The sequence below is a fragment of the Pelobates fuscus genome, chromosome 11, assembly GCF_036172605.1.
Source record: "Pelobates fuscus isolate aPelFus1 chromosome 11, aPelFus1.pri, whole genome shotgun sequence".
Lineage (NCBI taxonomy): Eukaryota > Metazoa > Chordata > Amphibia > Anura > Pelobatidae > Pelobates > Pelobates fuscus.
This window is the reverse complement of record NC_086327.1, coordinates 120,169,837-120,192,967: the sequence shown is the minus strand read 5'-3', so window position 1 is coordinate 120,192,967 and position 23,131 is coordinate 120,169,837. Positions and strand designations below refer to the sequence as shown.

Here is a 23,131-nt window from a genome sequence, read left to right as displayed (position 1 = left end):
GCTGAAGGCCTGACACCCGCTTGAAGGACACTGACTGCTATTAGATTACAGTCAAAAACTTTTTTATTTTTAAAGGCACACTATTGTGACACCAGATATGAGTGGCAAAGTGCAGTGGCAGAGGTTGGCAGAGTACACGCTGAAGGCCTGACATTCGCTTGAAGGACACTGACTGCTATTAGATTACAGTCAAAAACTTTTTTCTTTTTAAAGGCACGCTATTGTGACACCAGATATGAGTGGCAAAGTGCAGTGGCAGAGGTTGGCAGAGTACACGCTGAAGGCCTGACACCCGCTTGAAGGACACTGACTGTTATTAGATTACAGTGAAATTTTTTTTTCTTTTTAAAGGCACGCTATTGTGACACCAGATACGAGTGGCAAAGTGCAGTGGCAGAGGTTGGCAGAGTACACGCTGAAGGCCTGACACCTGCTTGAAGGACACTGACTGCTATTAGATTACAGTCAAAAACTTGTTTTCTTTTTTTTACAGGCACGCTATTGTGACACCAGGTATGAGTGGCAAAGTGCAGTGGCAGAGGTTGGCAGAGTACACGCTGAAGGCCTGACACCCGCTTGAAGGACACTGACTGCTATTAGATTACAGTCAAAAACTTTTTTATTTTTAAAGGCACGCTATTGTGACACCAGATATGAGTTGCAAAGTGCAGTGGCAGAGGTTGGCAGAGTACACGCTGAAGGCCTGACACCCGCTTGTAGGACACTGACTGCTATTAGATTACAGTGAAAACAATATTTTCTTTTTAAAGGCACGCTATTGGGACACCAGATATGAGTGGCAAAGTGCAGTGGCAAAGGTTGGCAGAGTACACGCTGAAGGCCTGACACCCGCTTGAAGGACACTGACTGCTATTAGATTACAGTCAAAAACTTTTTTCTTTTTTTTACAGGCACGCTATTGTGACACCAGGTATGAGTGGCAAAGTGCAGTGGCAGAGGCTGGCAGAGTACACGCTGAAGGCCTGACACCCGCTTGAAGGACACTGACTGCTATTCGACTACAGTCAAAAACTTTTTTCTTTTTAAAGGCACGCTATTGTGACACCAGATATGAGTGGCAAAGTGCAGTGGCAGAGGTTGACAGAGTACACGCTGAAGGCCTGACACCCGCTTGAAATACACTGACTGCTATTAGATTACAGTTAAAACCTTTTTTTTATTTTTAAAGGCACGCTATTGGGACACCAGATATGAGTGGCAAAGTGCAGTGGCAGAGGTTGGCAGAGTACACGCTGAAGGCCTGACACCCTCTTGAAGGACACTGACTGTTATTAGATTACAGTGAAAAAAATATTTTCTTTTTAAAGGCACGCTATTGTGACACCAGATACGAGTGGCAAAGTGCAGTGGCAGAGGTTGGCAGCGTACACGCTGAAGGCCTGACAACCGCTTGAAGGACACTGACTGCTATTAGATTACTGTCAAAAATTTTTTTTCTATTTAAAGGCACGCTATTGTCACACCAGATATGAGTGGCAAAGTGCAGTGGCAGAGGTTGGCAGAGTACACGCTGAAGGCCTGACACCCGCTTGAAGGACACTGACTGCTATTAGATTACAGTCAAAAACTTTTTTATTTTTAAAGGCACGCTATTGTGACACCAGATATGAGTGGCAAAGTGCAGTGGCAGAGGTTGGCAGAGTACACGCTGAAGGCCTGACATTCGCTTGAAGGACACTGACTGCTATTAGACTACAGTCAAAAACTTTTTTCTTTTTAAAGGCACGCTATTGTGACACCAGATATGAGTGGCAAAGTGCAGTGGCAGAGGTTGGCAGAGTACACGCTGAAGGCCTGACACCCGCTTGAAGGACACTGACTGTTATTAGATTACAGTGAAATTTTTTTTTCTTTTTAAAGGCACGCTATTGTGACACCAGATACGAGTGGCAAAGTGCAGTGGCAGAGGTTGGCAGAGTACACGCTGAAGGCCTGACACCTGCTTGAAGGACACTGACTGCTATTAGATTACAGTCAAAAACTTGTTTTCTTTTTTTTACAGGCACGCTATTGTGACACCAGGTATGAGTGGCAAAGTGCAGTGGCAGAGGTTGGCAGAGTACACGCTGAAGGCCTGACACCCGCTTGAAGGACACTGACTGCTATTAGATTACAGTCAAAAACGTTTTTATTTTTAAAGGCACGCTATTGTCACACCAGATATGAGTGGCAAAGTGCAGTGGCAGAGGTTGGCAGAGTACACGCTGAAGGCCTGACACCCGCTTGAAGGACACTGACTGTTATTAGATTACAGTGAAAAAAATATTTTCTTTTTAAAGGCACGCTATTGTGACACCAGATACGAGTGGCAAAGTGCAGTGGCAGAGGTTGGCAGAGTACACGCTGAAGGCCTGACACCCGCTTGAAGGACACTGACTACTAGTAGATTACAGTCAAAACCATTTTTTTCGTTTTAAAGGCACGCTATTGTGACACCAGATATGAGTGGCAAAGTGCAGTGGCAGAGGTTGGCAGAGTACACGCTGAAGGCCTGACACCCGCTTGAAGGACACTGACTGCTATTAGATTACAGTCAAAAACTTTTTTTATTTTTAAAGGCACGCTATTGTCACACCAGATATGAGTGGCAAAGTGCAGTGGCAGAGGTTGGCAGAGTACACGCTGAAGGCCTGACACCCGCTTGAAGGACACTGACTGTTATTAGATTACAGTGAAAAAAATATTTTCTTTTTAAAGGCACGCTATTGTGACACCAGATACGAGTGGCAAAGTGCAGTGGCAGAGGTTGGCAGAGTACACGCTGAAGGCCTGACACCCGCTTGAAAGACACTGACTGCTATTAGATTACAGTCAAAAACTTGTTTTCTTTTTTTTACAGGCACGCTATTGTGACACCACGTATGAGTGGCAAAGTGCAGTGGCAGAGGTTGGCAGAGTACACGCTGAAGGCCAGACACTCGCTTGAAGGACACTGACTGCTATTAGATTACAGTCAAAAACTTTTTTCTTTTTTTTACAGGCACGCTATTGTGACACCAGGTATGAGTGGCAAAGTGCAGTGGCAGAGGTTGGCAGAGTACATGCTGAAGGCCTGACACCCGCTTGAAGGACACTGACTGCTATTAGATTACAGTCAAAAACTTTTTTTTCTTTTTAAAGGCACGCTATTTTGACACCAGATATGAGTGGCAAAGTGCAGTGGCAGAGGTTGGCAGAGTACACGCTGAAGGCCTGACACCCGCTTGAAGGACACTGACTGCTATTAGATTACAGTCAAAAAGTTTTTTTCTTTTTTTACAGGCACGCTATTGTGACACCACATATGAGTGGCAAAGTGCAGTGGCAGAGGTTGGCAGAGTACATGCTGAAGGGCTGACACCCGCTTGAAGGACACTGACTGCTATTAGATTACAGTCGAAAACGTTTTTCTTTTCAAAGGCACGCTATTGTGACACCAGATATGAGTGGCAAAGTGCAGTGGCAGAGGTTGGCAGAGTACATGCTGAAGGCCTGACACCCGCTTGAAGGACACTGACTGCTATTAGATTACAGTCAAAAAGTTTTTTTCTTTTTAAAGGCATGCTATTGTGACACCAGATATGAGTGGCAAAATGCAGTGGCAGAGGTTGGCAGAGTACACGCTGAAGGCCTGACACCCGCTTGAAGGACACTGACTGCTATTAGATTACAGTCAAAAACTTTTTTTCTTTTTAAAGGCACGCTATTGTGACACCAGATATGAGTGGCAAAGTGCAGTGGCAGAGGTTGGCAGAGTACACGCTGAAGGCCTGACATCCGCTTGAAGGACACTGACTGCTATTAGATTACAGTCAAAAACTTTTTTTCTTTTTAAAGGCACGCTATTGTGACACCAGATATGAGTGGCAAAGTGCAGTGGCAGAGGTTGGCAGAGTACACGCTGAAGGCCTGACACCCGCTTGAAGGACACTGACTGTTATTAGATTACAGTGAATAAAATATTTTCTTTTTAAAGGCACGCTATTGTGACACCAGATACGAGTGGCAAAGTGCAGTGGCAGAGGTTGGCAGAGTACACGCTGAAGGCCTGACACCCGCTTGAAGGACACTGACTGCTATTAGATTACAGTCAAAAACTTGTTTTCTTTTTTTACAGGCACGCTATTGTGACACCACGTATGAGTGGCAAAGTGCAGTGGCAGAGGTTGGCAGAGTACACGCTGAAGGCCAGATACTCGCTTGAAGGACACTGACTGCTATTAGATTACAGTCAAAAACGTTTTTCTTTTTTTTACAGGCACGCTATTGTGACACCAGGTATGAGTGGCAAAGTGCAGTGGCAGAGGTTGGCAGAGTACACGCTGAAGGCCTGACACCCGCTTGAAGGACACTGACTGCTATTAGATTACAGTCAAAAACTTTTTTCTTTTTAAAGGCACGCTATTGTGACACCAGATATGAGTGGCAAAGTGCAGTGGCAGAGGTTGGCAGAGTACACGCTGAAGGCCTGACACCCGCTTGAAGGACACTGACTGCTATTAGATTACAGTCAAAAACTTTTTTATTTTTAAAGGCACGCTATTGTGACACCAGATATGAGTGGCAAAGTGCAGTGGCAGAGGTTGGCAGAGTACACGCTGAAGGCCTGACACCCGCTTGAAAGACACTGACTGCTATTAGATTACAGTCAAAAACTTGTTTTCTTTTTTTTACAGGCACGCTATTGTGACACCACGTATGAGTGGCAAAGTGCAGTGGCAGAGGTTGGCAGAGTACACGCTGAAGGCCAGACACTCGCTTGAAGGACACTGACTGCTATTAGATTACAGTCAAAAACTTTTTTCTTTTTTTTACAGGCACGCTATTGTGACACCAGGTATGAGTGGCAAAGTGCAGTGGCAGAGGTTGGCAGAGTACATGCTGAAGGCCTGACACCCGCTTGAAGGACACTGACTGCTATTAGATTACAGTCAAAAACTTTTTTTCTTTTTAAAGGCACGCTATTTTGACACCAGATATGAGTGGCAAAGTGCAGTGGCAGAGGTTGGCAGAGTACACGCTGAAGGCCTGACACCCGCTTGAAGGACACTGACTGCTATTAGATTACAGTCAAAAAGTTTTTTTCTTTTTTTACAGGCACGCTATTGTGACACCACATATGAGTGGCAAAGTGCAGTGGCAGAGGTTGGCAGAGTACATGCTGAAGGGCTGACACCCGCTTGAAGGACACTGACTGCTATTAGTTTACAGTCGAAAACGTTTTTCTTTTCAAAGGCACGCTATTGTGACACCAGATATGAGTGGCAAAGTGCAGTGGCAGAGGTTGGCAGAGTACATGCTGAAGGCCTGACACCCGCTTGAAGGACACTGACTGCTATTAGATTACAGTCAAAAAGTTTTTTTCTTTTTAAAGGCATGCTATTGTGACACCAGATATGAGTGGCAAAATGCAGTGGCAGAGGTTGGCAGAGTACACGCTGAAGGCCTGACACCCGCTTGAAGGACACTGACTGCTATTAGATTACAGTCAAAAACTTTTTTTCTTTTTAAAGGCACGCTATTGTGACACCAGATATGAGTGGCAAAGTGCAGTGGCAGAGGTTGGCAGAGTACACGCTGAAGGCCTGACATCCGCTTGAAGGACACTGACTGCTATTAGATTACAGTCAAAAACTTTTTTTCTTTTTAAAGGCACGCTATTGTGACACCAGATATGAGTGGCAAAGTGCAGTGGCAGAGGTTGGCAGAGTACACGCTGAAGGCCTGACACCCGCTTGAAGGACACTGACTGTTATTAGATTACAGTGAATAAAATATTTTCTTTTTAAAGGCACGCTATTGTGACACCAGATACGAGTGGCAAAGTGCAGTGGCAGAGGTTGGCAGAGTACACGCTGAAGGCCTGACACCCGCTTGAAGGACACTGACTGCTATTAGATTACAGTCAAAAACTTGTTTTCTTTTTTTACAGGCACGCTATTGTGACACCACGTATGAGTGTCAAAGTGCAGTGGCAGAGGTTGGCAGAGTACACGCTGAAGGCCAGATACTCGCTTGAAGGACACTGACTGCTATTAGATTACAGTCAAAAACTTTTTTCTTTTTTTTACAGGCACGCTATTGTGACACCAGGTATGAGTGGCAAAGTGCAGTGGCAGAGGTTGGCAGAGTACACGCTGAAGGCCTGACACCCGCTTGAAGGACACTGACTGCTATTAGATTACAGTCAAAAACGTTTTTCTTTTTAAAGGCACGCTATTGTGACACCAGATATGAGTGGCAAAGTGCAGTGGCAGAGGTTGGCAGAGTACATGCTGAAGGCCTGACACCCGCTTGAAGGACACTGACTGCTATTAGATTACAGTCAAAAACTTTTTTTCTTTTTAAAGGCACGCTATTGTGACACCAGATATGAGTGGCAAAATGCAGTGGCAGAGGTTGGCAGAGTACACGCTGAAGGCCTGACACCCGCTTGAAGGACACTGACTGCTATTAGATTACAGTCAAAAACTTTTTTATTTTTAAAGGCACGCTATTGTCACACCAGATATGAGTGGCAAAGTGCAGTGGCAGAGGTTGGCAGAGTACACGCTGAAGGCCTGACACCCGCTTGAAGGACACTGACTGTTATTAGATTACAGTGAAAAAAATATTTTCTTTTTAAAGGCACGCTATTGTGACACCAGATACGAGTGGCAAAGTGCAGTGGCAGAGGTTGGCAGAGTACACGCTGAAGGCCTGACACCCGCTTGAAGGACACTGACTACTAGTAGATTACAGTCAAAACCTTTTTTTCTTTTTAAAGGCACGCTATTGTGACACCAGATATGAGTGGCAAAGTGCAGTGGCAGAGGTTGGCAGAGTACACGCTGAAGGCCTGACACCCGCTTGAAGGACACTGAATGCTATTAGATTACAGTCAAAAACTTTTTTTATTTTTAAAGGCACGCTATTGTCACACCAGATATGAGTGGCAAAGTGCAGTGGCAGAGGTTGGCAGATTACACGCTGAAGGCCTGACACCCGCTTGAAGGACACTGACTGTTATTAGATTACAGTGAAAAAAATATTTTCTTTTTAAAGGCACGCTATTGTGACACCAGATACGAGTGGAAAAGTGCAGTGGCAGAGGTTGGCAGAGTAAACGCTGAAGGCCTGACACCCGCTTGAAAGACACTGACTGCTATTAGATTACAGTCAAAAACTTGTTTTCTTTTTTTTACAGGCACGCTATTGTGACACCACGTATGAGTGTCAAAGTGCAGTTGCAGAGGTTGGCAAAGTACACGCTGAAGGCCAGACACTCGCTTGAAGGACACTGACTGCTATTAGATTACAGTCAAAAACTTTTTTCTTTTTTTTACAGGCACGCTATTGTGACACCAGGTATGAGTGGCAAAGTGCAGTGGCAGAGGTTGGCAGAGTACATGCTGAAGGCCTGAAACCCGCTTGAAGGACACTGACTGCTATTAGATTACAGTCAAAAAGTTTTTTTCTTTTTAAAGGCACGCTATTGTGACACCAGATATGAGTGGCAAAATGCAGTGGCAGAGGTTGGCAGAGTACACGCTGAAGGCCTGACACCCGCTTGAAGGACACTGACTGCTATTAGATTACAGTCAAAAACGTTTTTCTTTTTAAAGGCACGCTATTGTGACACCAGATATGAGTGGCAAAGTGCAGTGGCAGAGGTTGGCAGAGTACACGCTGAAGGCCTGACATCCGCTTGAAGGACACTGACTGCTATTAGATTACAGTCAAAAACTTTTTTTCTTTTTAAAGGCACGCTATTGTGACACCAGATATGAGTGGCAAAGTGCAGTGGCAGAGGTTGGCAGAGTACACGCTGAAGGCCTGACACCCGCTTGAAGGACACTGACTGTTATTAGATTAAAGTGAATAAAATATTTACTTTTTAAAGGCACGCTATTGTGACACCGGATACGAGTGGCAAAGTGCAGTGGCAGAGGTTGGCAGAGTACACGCTGAAGGCCTGAGACCCGCTTGAAGGACACTGACTGCTATTAGATTACAGTCAAAAACTTGTTTTCTTTTTTTACAGACACGCTATTGTGACACCACGTATGAGTGGCAAAGTGCAGTGGCAGAGGTTGGCAGAGTACACGCTGAAGGCCAGATACTCGCTTGAAGGACACTGACTGCTATTAGATTACAGTCAAAAACTTTTTTCTTTTTTTACAGGCACGCTATTGTGACACCAGGTATGAGTGGCAAAGTGCAGTGGCAGAGGTTGGCAGAGTACACGCTGAAGGCCTGACACCCGCTTGAAGGACACTGACTGCTATTAGATTACAGTCAAAAACTTTTTTCTTTTAAAAGGCACGCTATTGAGACACCAGATATGAGTGGCAAAGTGCAGTGGCAGAGGTTGGCAGAGTACATGCTGAAGGCCTGACACCCGCTTGAAGGACACTGACTGCTATTAGATTACAGTCAAAAACTTTTTTCTTTTTAAAGGCACGCTATTGTGACACCAGATATAAGTTGCAAAGTGCAGTGGCAGAGGTTGTCAGAGTACACGCTGAAGGCCTGACACCCGCTTGAAGGACACTGACTGCTATTAGATTACAGTCAAAAACTTTTTTCTTTTTTTTACAGGCACGCTATTGTGACACCAGATACGAGTGGCAAAGTGCAGTGGCAGAGGTTGGCAGAGAACACGCTGAAGGCCTGACACCCACTTGAAGGACACTGACTGCTATTAGATTTCAGTCAAACACTTTTTTTCTTTTTAAAGGCACGCTATTGTGACACCAGATACGAGTGGCAAAGTGCAGTAGCAGAGGTTGGCAGAGTACACGCTGAAGGCCTGACACCCACTTGAAGGACACTGACTGCTATTAGATTACAGTTAAAAAGTTTTTTCTTTTTAAAGGCACACTATTGTGTCACCAGATATGAGTGGCAAAGTGCAGTGGCAGAGGTTGGCAGAGTACACGCTGAAGGCCTGACACCGGCTTAAAGGACACTGACTACTATTAGATTACAGTCAAAACCTTTTTTTCTTTTTAAAGGCACGCTATTGTGACACCAGATATGAGTGGCAATGTGCAGTGGCAGAGGTTGGCAGAGTACACGCTGAAGGCCTGACACCCGCTTGAAGGACACTGACTGCTATTAGATTACAGTCAAAAACTTTTTTTATTTTTAAAGGCACGCTATTGTGACACCAGATACGAGTGGCAAAGTGCAGTAGCAGAGGTTGTCAGAGTACACGCTGAAGGCCTGACACCCACTTGAAGGACACTGACTGCTATTAGATTACAGTCAAAAACTTTTTTTATTTTTAAAGGCACGCTATTGTCACACCAGATATGAGTGGCAAAGTGCAGTGGCAGAGGTTGGCAGAGGTTGGCAGAGTACACGCTGAAGGCCTGACACCCGCTTGAAGGACACTGACTGTTATTAGATTACAGTGAAAAAAATATTTTCTTTTTAAAGGAACGCTATTGTGACACCAGATACGAGTGGCAAAGTGCAGTGGCAGAGGTTGGCAGAGTACACGCTGAAGGCCTGACACCCGCTTGAAGGACACTGACTGCTATTAGATTACAGTCAAAAACGTTTTTTATTTTTTTTACAGGCACGCTATTGTGACACCACGTATGAGTGGCAAAGTGCAGTGGCAGAGGTTGGCAGAGTACACGCTGAAGGCCTGACACCCGCTTGAAGGACACTGACTGCTATTAGATTACAGTCAAAAAGTTTTTTTCTTTTTAAAGGCACGCTATTGTGACACCAGATATGAGTGGCAAAATGCAGTGGCAGAGGTTGGCAGAGTACACGCTGAAGGCCTGACACCCGCTTGAAGGACACTGACTGCTATTAGATTACAGTCAAAAACGTTTTTCTTTTTAAAGGCACGCTATTGTGACACCAGATATGAGTGGCAAAGTGCAGTGGCAGAGGTTGGCAGAGTACACGCTGAAGGCCTGACATCCGCTTGAAGGACACTGACTGCTATTAGATTACAGTCAAAAACTTTTTTTCTTTTTAAAGGCACGCTATTGTGACACCAGATATGAGTGGCAAAGTGCAGTGGCAGAGGTTGGCAGAGTACACGCTGAAGGCCTGACACCCGCTTGAAGGACACTGACTGTTATTAGATTAAAGTGAATAAAATATTTACTTTTTAAAGGCACGCTATTGTGACACCGGATACGAGTGGCAAAGTGCAGTGGCAGAGTACACGCTGAAGGCCTGACACCCGCTTGAAGGACACTGACTGCTATTAGATTACAGTCAAAAACTTGTTTTCTTTTTTTACAGACACGCTATTGTGACACCACGTATGAGTGGCAAAGTGCAGTGGCAGAGGTTGGCAGAGTACACGCTGAAGGCCAGATACTCGCTTGAAGGACACTGACTGCTATTAGATTACAGTCAAAAACTTTTTTCTTTTTTTACAGGCACGCTATTGTGACACCAGGTATGAGTGGCAAAGTGCAGTGGCAGAGGTTGGCAGAGTACACGCTGAAGGCCTGACACCCGCTTGAAGGACACTGACTGCTATTAGATTACAGTCAAAAACTTTTTTCTTTTAAAAGGCACGCTATTGAGACACCAGATATGAGTGGCAAAGTGCAGTGGCAGAGGTTGGCAGAGTACATGCTGAAGGCCTGACACCCGCTTGAAGGACACTGACTGCTATTAGATTACAGTCAAAAACTTTTTTCTTTTTAAAGGCACGCTATTGTGACACCAGATATAAGTTGCAAAGTGCAGTGGCAGAGGTTGTCAGAGTACACGCTGAAGGCCTGACACCCGCTTGAAGGACACTGACTGCTATTAGATTACAGTCAAAAACTTTTTTCTTTTTTTTACAGGCACGCTATTGTGACACCAGATACGAGTGGCAAAGTGCAGTGGCAGAGGTTGGCAGAGTACACGCTGAAGGCCTGACACCCACTTGAAGGACACTGACTGCTATTAGATTTCAGTCAAACACTTTTTTTCTTTTTAAAGGCACGCTATTGTGACACCAGATACGAGTGGCAAAGTGCAGTAGCAGAGGTTGGCAGAGTACACGCTGAAGGCCTGACACCCACTTGAAGGACACTGACTGCTATTAGATTACAGTTAAAAAGTTTTTTCTTTTTAAAGGCACACTATTGTGTCACCAGATATGAGTGGCAAAGTGCAGTGGCAGAGGTTGGCAGAGTACACGCTGAAGGCCTGACACCGGCTTGAAGGACACTGACTACTATTAGATTACAGTCAAAACCTTTTTTTCTTTTTAAAGGCACGCTATTGTGACACCAGATATGAGTGGCAATGTGCAGTGGCAGAGGTTGGCAGAGTACACGCTGAAGGCCTGACACCCGCTTGAAGGACACTGACTGCTATTAGATTACAGTCAAAAACTTTTTTTATTTTTAAAGGCACGCTATTGTCACACCAGATATGAGTGGCAAAGTGCAGTGGCAGAGGTTGGCAGAGGTTGGCAGAGTACACGCTGAAGGCCTGACACCCGCTTGAAGGACACTGACTGTTATTAGATTACAGTGAAAAAAATATTTTCTTTTTAAAGGAACGCTATTGTGACACCAGATACGAGTGGCAAAGTGCAGTGGCAGAGGTTGGCAGAGTACATGCTGAAGGCCTGACACCCGCTTGAAGGACACTGACTGCTATTAGATTACAGTCAAAAACTTTTTTCTTTTTAAAGGCACGCTATTGTGACACCAGATATAAGTTGCAAAGTGCAGTGGCAGAGGTTGTCAGAGTACACGCTGAAGGCCTGACACCCGCTTTAAGGACACTGACTGCTATTAGATTACAGTCAAAAACTTTTTTCTTTTTTTTACAGGCACGCTATTGTGACACCAGATACGAGTGGCAAAGTGCAGTGGCAGAGGTTGGCAGAGTACACGCTGAAGGCCTGAAACCCACTTGAAGGACACTGACTGCTATTAGATTACAGTCAAACACTTTTTTTCTTTTTAAAGGCACGCTATTGTGACACCAGATACGAGTGGCAAAGTGCAGTAGCAGAGGTTGGCAGAGTACACGCTGAAGGCCTGACACCCACTTGAAGGACACTGACTGCTATTAGATTACAGTCAAAAACTTTTTTTATTTTTAAAGGCACGCTATTGTCACACCAGATATGAGTGGCAAAGTGCAGTGGCAGAGGTTGGCAGAGGTTGGCAGAGTACACGCTGAAGGCCTGACACCCGCTTGAAGGACACTGACTGTTATTAGATTACAGTGAAAAAAATATTTTCTTTTTAAAGGAACGCTATTGTGACACCAGATACGAGTGGCAAAGTGCAGTGGCAGAGGTTGGCAGAGTACACGCTGAAGGCCTGACACCCGCTTGAAGGACACTGACTGCTATTAGATTACAGTCAAAAACGTTTTTTATTTTTTTTACAGGCACGCTATTGTGACACCACGTATGAGTGGCAAAGTGCAGTGGCAGAGGTTGGCAGAGTACACGCTGAAGGCCTGACACCCGCTTGAAGGACACTGACTGCTATTAGATTACAGTCAAAAACTTTTTTCTTTTTAAAGGCACGCTATTGTGACACCAGATATGAGTGGCAAAGTGCAGTGGCAGAGGTTGGCAGAGTACACGCTGAAGGGCTGACACCCGCTTGAAGGACACTGACTGCTATTAGATTACAGTCAAAAACTTTTTTCTTTTTAAAGGCACGCTATTGTGACACCAGATACAAGTGGCAAAGTGCAGTAGCAGAGGTTGGCAGAGTACACGCTGAAGGCCTGACACCCGCTTGAAGGACACTGACTGCTATTAGATTAGAGTCAAAAACTTATTTTTCTTTTTAAAGGCACGCTATTGTGACACCAGATATGAGTGGCAAAGTGCAGTGGCAGAGGTTGGCAGAGTACACGCTTAAGGCCTGACACCCACTTGAAGGACACTGACTGCTATTAGATTACAATCAAACACTCTTTTTCTTTTTAAAGGCACGCTATTGTGACACCAGATATGAGTGGCAAAGTGCAGTAGCAGAGGTTGGCAGAGTACACGCTGAAGGCCTGACACTCGCTTGAAGGACACTGACTGCTATTAGATTACAGTGAAAAAGTTTTTTCTTTTTAAAGGCACACTATTGTGACACCAGATATGAGTGGCAAAGTACATTGGCAGAGGTTGGCAGAGTACACGCTGAAGGCCTGACACCCGCTTGAAGGACACTGACTACTATTAGATTACAGTCAAAAACTTTTTTTCTTTTTAAAGGCATGCTATTGTGACACCAGATATGAGTGGCAAAGTGCAGTGGCAGAGGTTGGCAGAGTACACGCTGAAGGCCTGACACCCGCTTGAAGGACACTGACTGCTATTAGATTACAGTCAAAAACTTTTTTTCTTTTTAAAGGCATGCTATTGTGACACCAGATATGAGTGGCAAAGTGCAGTGGCAGAGGTTGGCAGAGTACACGCTGAAGGCCTGACACCCGCTTGAAGGACACTGACTGCTATTAGATTACAGTCAAAAACTTTTTTTCTTTTTAAAGGCACGCTATTGTGACACCAGATATGAGTGGCAAAGTGCAGTGGCAGAGGTTGGCAGAGTACACGCTGAAGGCCTGACACCCGCTTGAAGGACACTGACTGCTATTAGATTACAGTCAAAAACTTTTTTCTTTTTAAAGGCACGCTATTGTGACACCAGATATGAGTGGCAAAGTGCAGTGGCAGAGGTTGGCAGAGTACACGCTGAAGGCCTGACACCGGCTTGAAGGACACTGACTACTATTAGATTACAGTCAAAACCTTTTTTTCTTTTTAAAGGCACGCTATTGTGACACCAGATATGAGTGGCAAAGTGCAGTGGCAGAGGTTGGCAGAGTACACGCTGAAGGCCTGACACCCGCTTGAAGGACACTGACTGCTATTAGATTACAGTGAAAAAAATATTTTCTTTTTAAAGGAACGCTATTGTGACACCAGATACGAGTGGCAAAGTGCAGTGGCAGAGGTTGGCAGAGTACATGCTGAAGGCCTGACACCCGCTTGAAGGACACTGACTGCTATTAGATTACAGTCAAAAACTTTTTTCTTTTTAAAGGCACGCTATTGTGACACCAGATATAAGTTGCAAAGTGCAGTGGCAGAGGTTGTCAGAGTACACGCTGAAGGCCTGACACCGGCTTGAAGGACACTGACTACTATTAGATTACAGTCAAAACCTTTTTTTCTTTTTAAAGGCACGCTATTGTGACACCAGATATGAGTGGCAAAGTGCAGTGGCAGAGGTTGGCAGAGTACACGCTGAAGGCCTGACACCCGCTTGAAGGACACTGACTGCTATTAGATTACAGTCAAAAACTTTTTTTATTTTTAAAGGCACGCTATTGTCACACCAGATATGAGTGGCAAAGTGCAGTGGCAGAGGTTGGCAGAGGTTGGCAGAGTACACGCTGAAGGCCTGACACCCGCTTGAAGGACACTGACTGTTATTAGATTACAGTGAAAAAAATATTTTCTTTTTAAAGGAACGCTATTGTGACACCAGATACGAGTGGCAAAGTGCAGTGGCAGAGGTTGGCAGAGTACACGCTGAAGGCCTGACACCCGCTTGAAGGACACTGACTGCTATTAGATTACAGTCAAAAACGTTTTTTATTTTTTTTACAGGCACGCTATTGTGACACCACGTATGAGTGGCAAAGTGCAGTGGCAGAGGTTGGCAGAGTACACGCTGAAGGCCTGACACCCGCTTGAAGGACACTGACTGCTATTAGATTACAGTCAAAAACTTTTTTCTTTTTAAAGGCACGCTATTGTGACACCAGATATGAGTGGCAAAGTGCAGTGGCAGAGGTTGGCAGAGTACACGCTGAAGGGCTGACACCCGCTTGAAGGACACTGACTGCTATTAGATTACAGTCAAAAACTTTTTTCTTTTTAAAGGCACGCTATTGTGACACCAGATACAAGTGGCAAAGTGCAGTAGCAGAGGTTGGCAGAGTACACGCTGAAGGCCTGACACCCGCTTGAAGGACACTGACTGCTATTAGATTAGAGTCAAAAACTTATTTTTCTTTTTAAAGGCACGCTATTGTGACACCAGATATGAGTGGCAAAGTGCAGTGGCAGAGGTTGGCAGAGTACACGCTTAAGGCCTGACACCCACTTGAAGGACACTGACTGCTATTAGATTACAATCAAACACTCTTTTTCTTTTTAAAGGCACGCTATTGTGACACCAGATATGAGTGGCAAAGTGCAGTGGCAGAGGTTGGCAGAGTACACGCTGAAGGCCTGACACTCGCTTGAAGGACACTGACTGCTATTAGATTACAGTGAAAAAGTTTTTTCTTTTTAAAGGCACACTATTGTGACACCAGATATGAGTGGCAAAGTACATTGGCAGAGGTTGGCAGAGTACACGCTGAAGGCCTGACACCCGCTTGAAGGACAGTGACTGATATTAGATTACAGTGAAAAAAATATTTTCTTTTTAAAGGCACGCTATTGTGACACCAGATATGAGTGGCAAAGTGCAGTAGCAGAGGTTGGCAGAGTACACGCTGAAGGCCTGACACTCGCTTGAAGGACACTGACTGCTATTAGATTACAGTGAAAAAGTTTTTTCTTTTTAAAGGCACACTATTGTGACACCAGATATGAGTGGCAAAGTACATTGGCAGAGGTTGGCAGAGTACACGCTGAAGGCCTGACACCCGCTTGAAGGACAGTGACTGATATTAGATTACAGTGAAAAAAATATTTTCTTTTTAAAGGCACGCTATTGTGACACCAGATATGAGTGGCAAAGTGCAGTGGCAGAGGTTGGCAGAGTACACGCTGAAGGCCTGACACCCGCTTGAAGGACACTGACTACTATTAGATTACAGTCAAAAACTTTTTTTCTTTTTAAAGGCATGCTATTGTGACACCAGATATGAGTGGCAAAGTGCAGTGGCAGAGGTTGGCAGAGTACACGCTGAAGGCCTGACACCCGCTTGAAGGACACTGACTGCTATTAGATTACAGTCAAAAACTTTTTTTCTTTTTAAAGGCACGCTATTGTGACACCAGATATGAGTGGCAAAGTGCAGTGGCAGAGGTTGGCAGAGTACATGCTGAAGGCCTGACACCCGCTTGAAGGACACTGACTGCTATTAGATTACAGTCAAAAACTTTTTTCTTTTTAAAGGCACGCTATTGTGACACCAGATATGAGTGGCAAAGTGCAGTGGCAGAGGTTGGCAGAGTACACGCTGAAGGCCCGACACCCAGACGCTTGCAGACAACTAACTGCTATTCAATCTATTACAGTGAATTTTTTTTTTAAATGCAAGCTATTGTGACACCAGATATGAGTGGTGGCACTGGGCAAGTGTGCACAGTATCCACTGTGAGCCTGACACAGAAGCTGGCAGGCAGGCAACTGCAATTAGATTACACAGGGAAAAAAAGCAGACTGATGTTCTAGCCCTAAAAAGGGCTTTTTGGGGTGCTGTCCTTACAGCAGAGATCAGATGAGTCCTTCAGGACTGTAGTGGACACTGAATACCCTAGCCTAGCTATCCATTTCCCTATCAAATCAGCAGCAGATACACTTTCCCTCCTCTCACTAAGAATGCAGCTTCAGAATGAATTTAAAATGGATGCTTTACAGGAGGTGGGAGGGTCTGGAAGGGAGGGTCTGCTGCTAATTGGCTGGAATGTGTCTGCTGACTGTGATGCACAGGGTAAAAGTTTACTCAAAGATGATGAATAGGGGCGGATCGAATCACACATATGTTCGCCAGGAACTATTCGTCAGCGAACCGTTCGGTACATCACTAGTGTAGACGTGTAGTATGTCTGGACTTGGATATGGAAGTAGCGTAACCTGTTCAGTAATTAATTCTGGGAGAGGTTTTAGTGTGGTTGAGGTACACCAGTATACCCAATCACATGCTCCGTAATTTTGGATATCAGGTGGGAAGATCCCTCCTTGCAGGTCAGGGTTTTAGGTACAGTGAGGGAAAAAGTATTTGATCCCCTGCTGATTTTGAATGTTTGCCCACTGACAAAGAAATGATCAGTCTATAATTTTAATGGTAGGTGTATTTTAACAGTGAGAGACAGAATAAAAAAATAAAAAATACAGAAAAACGCATGTCAAAAAACGTTATACATTGATTTGCATGTCAATAAGTGAAATAAGTATTTGATCCCCTATTAATAAGCAAGATTTCTTGCTCCCAGTAGTCTTTTATAAAAGTAATGAGCTGAGATTAGGAGCACTCTTTTAAAGGGAGTGCTCCTAATCTCAGCTTGTTACCATAGGCGTGCGCACGGGGTGTGCCGGGTGTGCCTGGGCACACCCTAATCCCCGCGGCACGCCTATGCATTGAGACCGGCAGGGGAGATCTCAGGATCTCCCCTGTCGGCTCATGCAGAGCCGGCGCTATCCGAGCGCCGGCTCTGCTCTCAGCCTCCCCTCACCGGCTCACAGGCAGTGAGGGAGGCAGGAGAGGACCGGCGGAGCTATTGCCAGCAGCTCCGCCGGGTTCCTCTTGCGAGATCTGAGCGTTGCCGCGGCAACGCTCAGATCTTGCGTGAGTGAACTCTAGCCCTGCGGGGCTAGAGTTCACTCTCCACTGGACCACCAGGGATGGCAGCAGCAGCCGGATCCCCCCTCCCAGGCATAAGGTAAGAAGGGAGGGGGGATAACTGATCTGCCTCCACCTCCACTGGACCACCAGGGACAAGGAACAAGAATCCCCCCATCCCACATAAAGTAAGAAGGGAGGGAGGATATTTAGTACTGTACCCCCACCTCCACCACCCACAATCACCCACACACATACACACATACACAGCACACACACACACACATACACAGCACACACACATACACAGCACCCACAGACATACACAGCACCCACACACAGCACCCACAGACATACACATACACAGCACACCCACAGACATACACAGCACACCCACAGACATACACAGCACACCCACAGACATACACAGCACACCCACAGACATACACAGCACCCACACACAGCACCCACAGACATACACAGCACCCACAGACATACACAGCACCCACACACATACACATACACAGCACACCCACAGACATACACAGCACCCACAGACATACACAGCACCCACACACAGCACCCACAGACATACACAGCACCCACACACAGCACCCACAGACATACACAGCACCCACACACAGCACCCACAGACATACACAGCACCCACACACAGCACCCACAGACATACACAGCACCCACACACATACACAGCACCCACACACATACACATACACAGCACACCCACAGACATACACAGCACACCCACAGACATACACAGCACCTACACACATACAGCACCCACACACGCATACAGCACCCACACACACATACAGCACCCTCACAAACACAAACAGGACCCTAACAAACACACACACACAAAACACTACCAGTACCCTCACACACAAACAGCACCCTGACACACAGTACATTTACAGCACCCTCACAAGTGCACACACACACACACACACAAACAGCACCCTGACACACAGTACATTCACAGCACCCTCACAAGCACGCACACACAAACACCCTCACCCACATAGTACACTACCAGCACACACACATCACACTAACAGCACCCTCACACAGCACACACACAGCTTTGTGTGTGTGTGTGTGTATATATGTGTATATATATATACATACATATACATATATATATATATATATATATACACACGCCGCGTGTGCTTGTGCTTGAGGGTGCACACCCTAATGCAATAGGCTGCGCACGCCTATGCTTGTTACCTATATATAAGACACCTGTCCACAGAAGCAATCAATCAGATTCAAATCTCTCCACCACGGTCATGACCAATGAGCTGTCCAAGGATGTCAGGGACAAGATTGTAGACCTACACAAGGCTGGAATGGGCTACAAGACCATCGCCAAGCAGCTTGGTGAGAAGGTGACAACAGATGTTGCTATTATTCGCAAATGGAAGAAACACAAAATAAATGTAAGTCTCCCTCAGTCTGGAGCTCCATGCAAGATCAAACCTCGTGAAGTTTCAATGATCATGAGAACGGTGAGGAAGCAGTCCAGAACTACATGGGAGGATCTTGTTAATGATCTCAAGGCAGCTCGGGCCATAGTCACCAAGATTACAAATGGTAACACACTATGCTGTGAAGGACTGAAATTCTGCAGCGCCCGGAAGGTTCCCCTGCTCAAGAAAGGCCCGTCTGAAGTTTGCCAATGAATATCTGAATGATTCAGAGGAGAACTGGGTGAAAGTGTTGTGGTCAGATGAGACCAACATCGAGCTCTTTTGCATCAACTCATATCGCCGTGTTTGGAGGAGGAGGAATGTTGCCTATGACTCCAAGAACACCATCTGCACCGTCAAACATGGAGGTGGAAACATTCTGCTTTGGTGGTATTTTTCTGCTAAGGAGACAGGACAACTGCACCGGATAAAATGGGCGATAGATGGGTTCATGTACCGTCAAATCTTGGGTGAGAACCTCCTTCCCTCAGACAGGGCATTGAAAATGGGTCGTAGATGGGTATTCCAGCAAGACAATGACCCAAAACACACAGCCAAGGCAACAAAGGAGTAGCTCAAGAAGAAGCACACAAGGTCCTGGAGTGGCCTAGTCAGTCTCCAGACCTTAATCCCATAGAAAATCTGTGGAGGGAGCTGAAGGTTCGAGTTGCCAAATGTCAGCCTCGAAACCTTAATGACTTGGAGAGGATCTGCAAAGAGGAGTGGGACAAAATCCCTCCTTAGATTTGTGTAAACCTGGTGGCCAACTACAAGAAATGTCTGACCTTTGTGATTGCCAACAAGGGTTTTGCCACCAAGTACTAAGTCGAAGGGGTCAAATACTTATCTCACTCATTGACATGCTAATCAATTCATAACTTTTTTTGACATGCGTTTTTCTGGATTTTCTTTTTATTATGTCTCGCACTGTTAAAATACACATACCATTAAAATTATAGACTGATTATTTCTTTGTCAGTGGGCAAATGTTCAAAATCAGAAGGAGATCAAATACGTTTTCCCCTCACTGTAAAAGCCTACTCCACGAAGTGTTTTGGAAGGACAAACTGTTTGCTTAATTCTTGGGGCTGTTTTGAAAATAATATATTATAAAAAAATCTTACAAATGTATTTGCATTGATGCAAACTCAGGAAAAACTTCTTAGAACTTACTGTGACAAATAACAAAGCTAACAAAGAGTTCAAAATGAATTGAAAGTTAATTTCAAATTTAAGAAAAACATAGTCAAAATGAATACATTCTCCAAGTCAGCTGTGCTTCTTGTTTGGGAGATTTAGCCTTAAGTTGGAAATTCATGATGAGCATTCAAAAAGTTCTCGGCAATGCTCATTTTAGTGAATAACTCCAAAAATCATAAGGCTTAAACATTAGGACATTCTACATCACAAATTGCCAAAAAGTCAGTCAATACAGGAGTGCAAAACTACAACTGTTGTGATGATCTTCATAGAATGTGACGGCAGATAAGAACCATTCAGCCCATCTAGTCTGCCCAATTTTCTAAATACTTTCATTAGTCCCTGGCCTTATCTTATAGTTAGGATAGCCTTATACCTATCCCATGCATGCTTAAACTCCCTCACTGTTTTAACCTCTACCGCATCAGCTGGAAGGCTATTCCATGTATCCACTACCCTCTCAGTAAAGTAATACTTCCTGATATTATTTTTAAACCTTTGCCCTTCTAATTTAAGACTATGTTCTCTTGTTGTGGTAGTTTTTCTTTTTTTAAATATAGTCTCCTCCTTTACTGTGTTGATTCCCTTTATGTATTTAAATGTTTCTATCATATCCCCCTGTCTCGTCTTTCCTCCAAGCTATACATGTTAAGATCCTTTAACCTTTCCTGGTAAGTTTTATCCTGCAATCCATGAACCAGTTTAGTAGCCCTTCTCTGAACTCTCTCCAAAGTATCAATATCCTTCTGAAGATACTTCATATTTAAAGACTGACAAACTACCATATGAATTATAGTTCCATTACATATGATGAGCTAACTTTTGGCCACTTCTGGTCTAGGAAATATATCAAGTAGCAAACTATATTTATAAGGCAAATATAGAGAGAATCCTTGGTAGTAAATAGATTCAGAAAAAAAAGTACAAAGCAATCTATTTTTTTTGTTTTTTAGTTTCTTTTTTTTAAATCACATTCACTTTTTATCTGTTAAAATTGTTTTAATCAAATATTATTCACAGTCTAGTAGATTACCTGAAGAGAAGATTTCATGAAGATTCCTTAATATAAAATCTGTCCTCTCTTCTAGCATTGCTCCTTCGTCTAATGCATAGTATGAATCATAATACTCTTTTGGATTAAATTTCTTTATGAAAGTCTCTGGTCCAGAGACTCGTGTATCCATGTCCCTGTCTGTTCTCAGTTCACATTTGCAGAAATCATTCCAGATTATGGTGTGTTCCTCTGTTTTTATAAAAGATTTAGCAACTAAAACTGCCAACTAGGATAAAGGACTAGAGGTTGACCGTAAACACTCTTCACACATAAAGCACTACAGCAAGCTAAAGTGTCCCTTTTAAATTGCTCCTCTTCGCTATCATTACTAATTGCATGTAATGTGTGGTAGTAGGATAGCAATCCATGAACCGTGGACACAGTTATAATCTAAATTCAGTTTGCACAATTTATACAGAATTTGGTTTCAAATAGCGCGTATGCACAATTCAGATTGTTTCTGTTATTCGCAAATACCGTATTTATCGGCGTATAACACGCACTTTTTCCCCCTGAAAATAGGGGAAAAATCGTGGGTGCGTGTTATACGCCGATATCCCATAATTACTTACCTGTCCTGAAGCGTGGGCCGGCTTCACAGCTTGCACCGCGGTACAGGAACTTTAATTTCATGTTCCGGTTTCCGGCGGGACTGAAAGGAAGTGTGCACATGAAATTCCGGAAACCGGAACATGAAATTAAAGTTCCTGTACCGCGGTGCAAGCTGTGAAGCCGGCCCACGCTTCAGGACAGGTAAGTAATTATGGGAGGGGAAGTACACTATGGGAGGGGAGGGGGGGGAAGTACACTATGAGAGGGGAGGGGAAGTACACTATGGGATGGGAGGGGAGGGGGGGGGGAAGTACACTATGAGAGGGGAGGGGAAGTACACTATGGGAGGGGAGGGGAGGGGGGGAGGGGGGTGGGAAGTACACTATGGGAGGGGAGGGGGGGAGGGGTTGGGAAGTACACTATGGGAGGGGAGGGGGGGGAGGGGTTGGGAAGTACACTATGGGAGGGGAGGGGAGGGGAGGGGGAGGAAGTACACTATGGGAGGGGAGGGGGGGAGAATACTATGGGAGGGGGGAGAATGGGAGGGGAGGGGGAGAATACTATGGGAGGGGAGGGGAGGGGGGAGAATACTATGGGAGGGGAGGGGAGGGGAGGGGGGGAGAATACTATGGGAGGGGAGGGGGGGAGAATACTATGGGAGGGGAGGGGGGAGAATACTATGGGAGGGGAGGGGAGGGGAGGGGGGGAGAATACTATGGGAGGGGAGGGGAGGGGGGAGAATACTATGGGAGGGGAGGGGATGGGGGGAGAATACTATGGGAGGTCAGGGGGGGAGAATACTATGGGAGGGGAGGGGGGAGAATACTAGGGGAGGGGAGGGGGGGAGAATACTATGGGAGGGGAGGGGGGGAGAATACTATTGGAGGGGAGGGGATGGGGGGGAGAATACTATGGGAGGGGAGGGGATGGGGGGGAGAATACTATGGGAGGGGAGGGGATGGGGGGAGAATACTATGGGAGGGGAGGGGGGGAGAATACTATGGGAGGGGAGGGGATGGGGGGGGAGAATACTATGGGAGGGGATGGGGGGAGAATACTATGGGAGGGGAGGGGGGAGAATACTATGGGAGGGGAGGGGATGGGGGGGAGAATACTATGGGAGGGGAGGGGGGAGAATGCTATGGGAGGGGAGGGGGGAGAATACTATGAGAGGGGAGGGGATGGGGGGAGAATACTATGGGAGGGGAGGGGATGGGGGGGAGAATACTATGGGAGGGGAGGGGGGGAGAATACTATGGGAGGGGAGGGGGGGGAGAATACTATGGGAGGGGGGGACACTATGGGATGAGGGGGGAATACTATGGGA

General features: G+C 45.3%; 1 protein-coding gene across 1 annotated transcript in view; it reads right to left on the bottom strand.

The window, feature by feature from the left end:
- The window catches only part of LOC134576969 (nicotinamide N-methyltransferase-like), a 36,118-nt gene extending 14,736 nt beyond the window's left edge, over positions 1 to 21,382 (bottom strand). The window contains exon 1 of the mRNA XM_063435625.1: positions 21,232 to 21,382. Coding sequence (XP_063291695.1) covers positions 21,232 to 21,382 — 151 coding nt within the window. The remainder of the gene's footprint in view (positions 1 to 21,231) is intronic.
- Between the last annotated feature and the right edge of the window lie 1,749 nt (positions 21,383 to 23,131).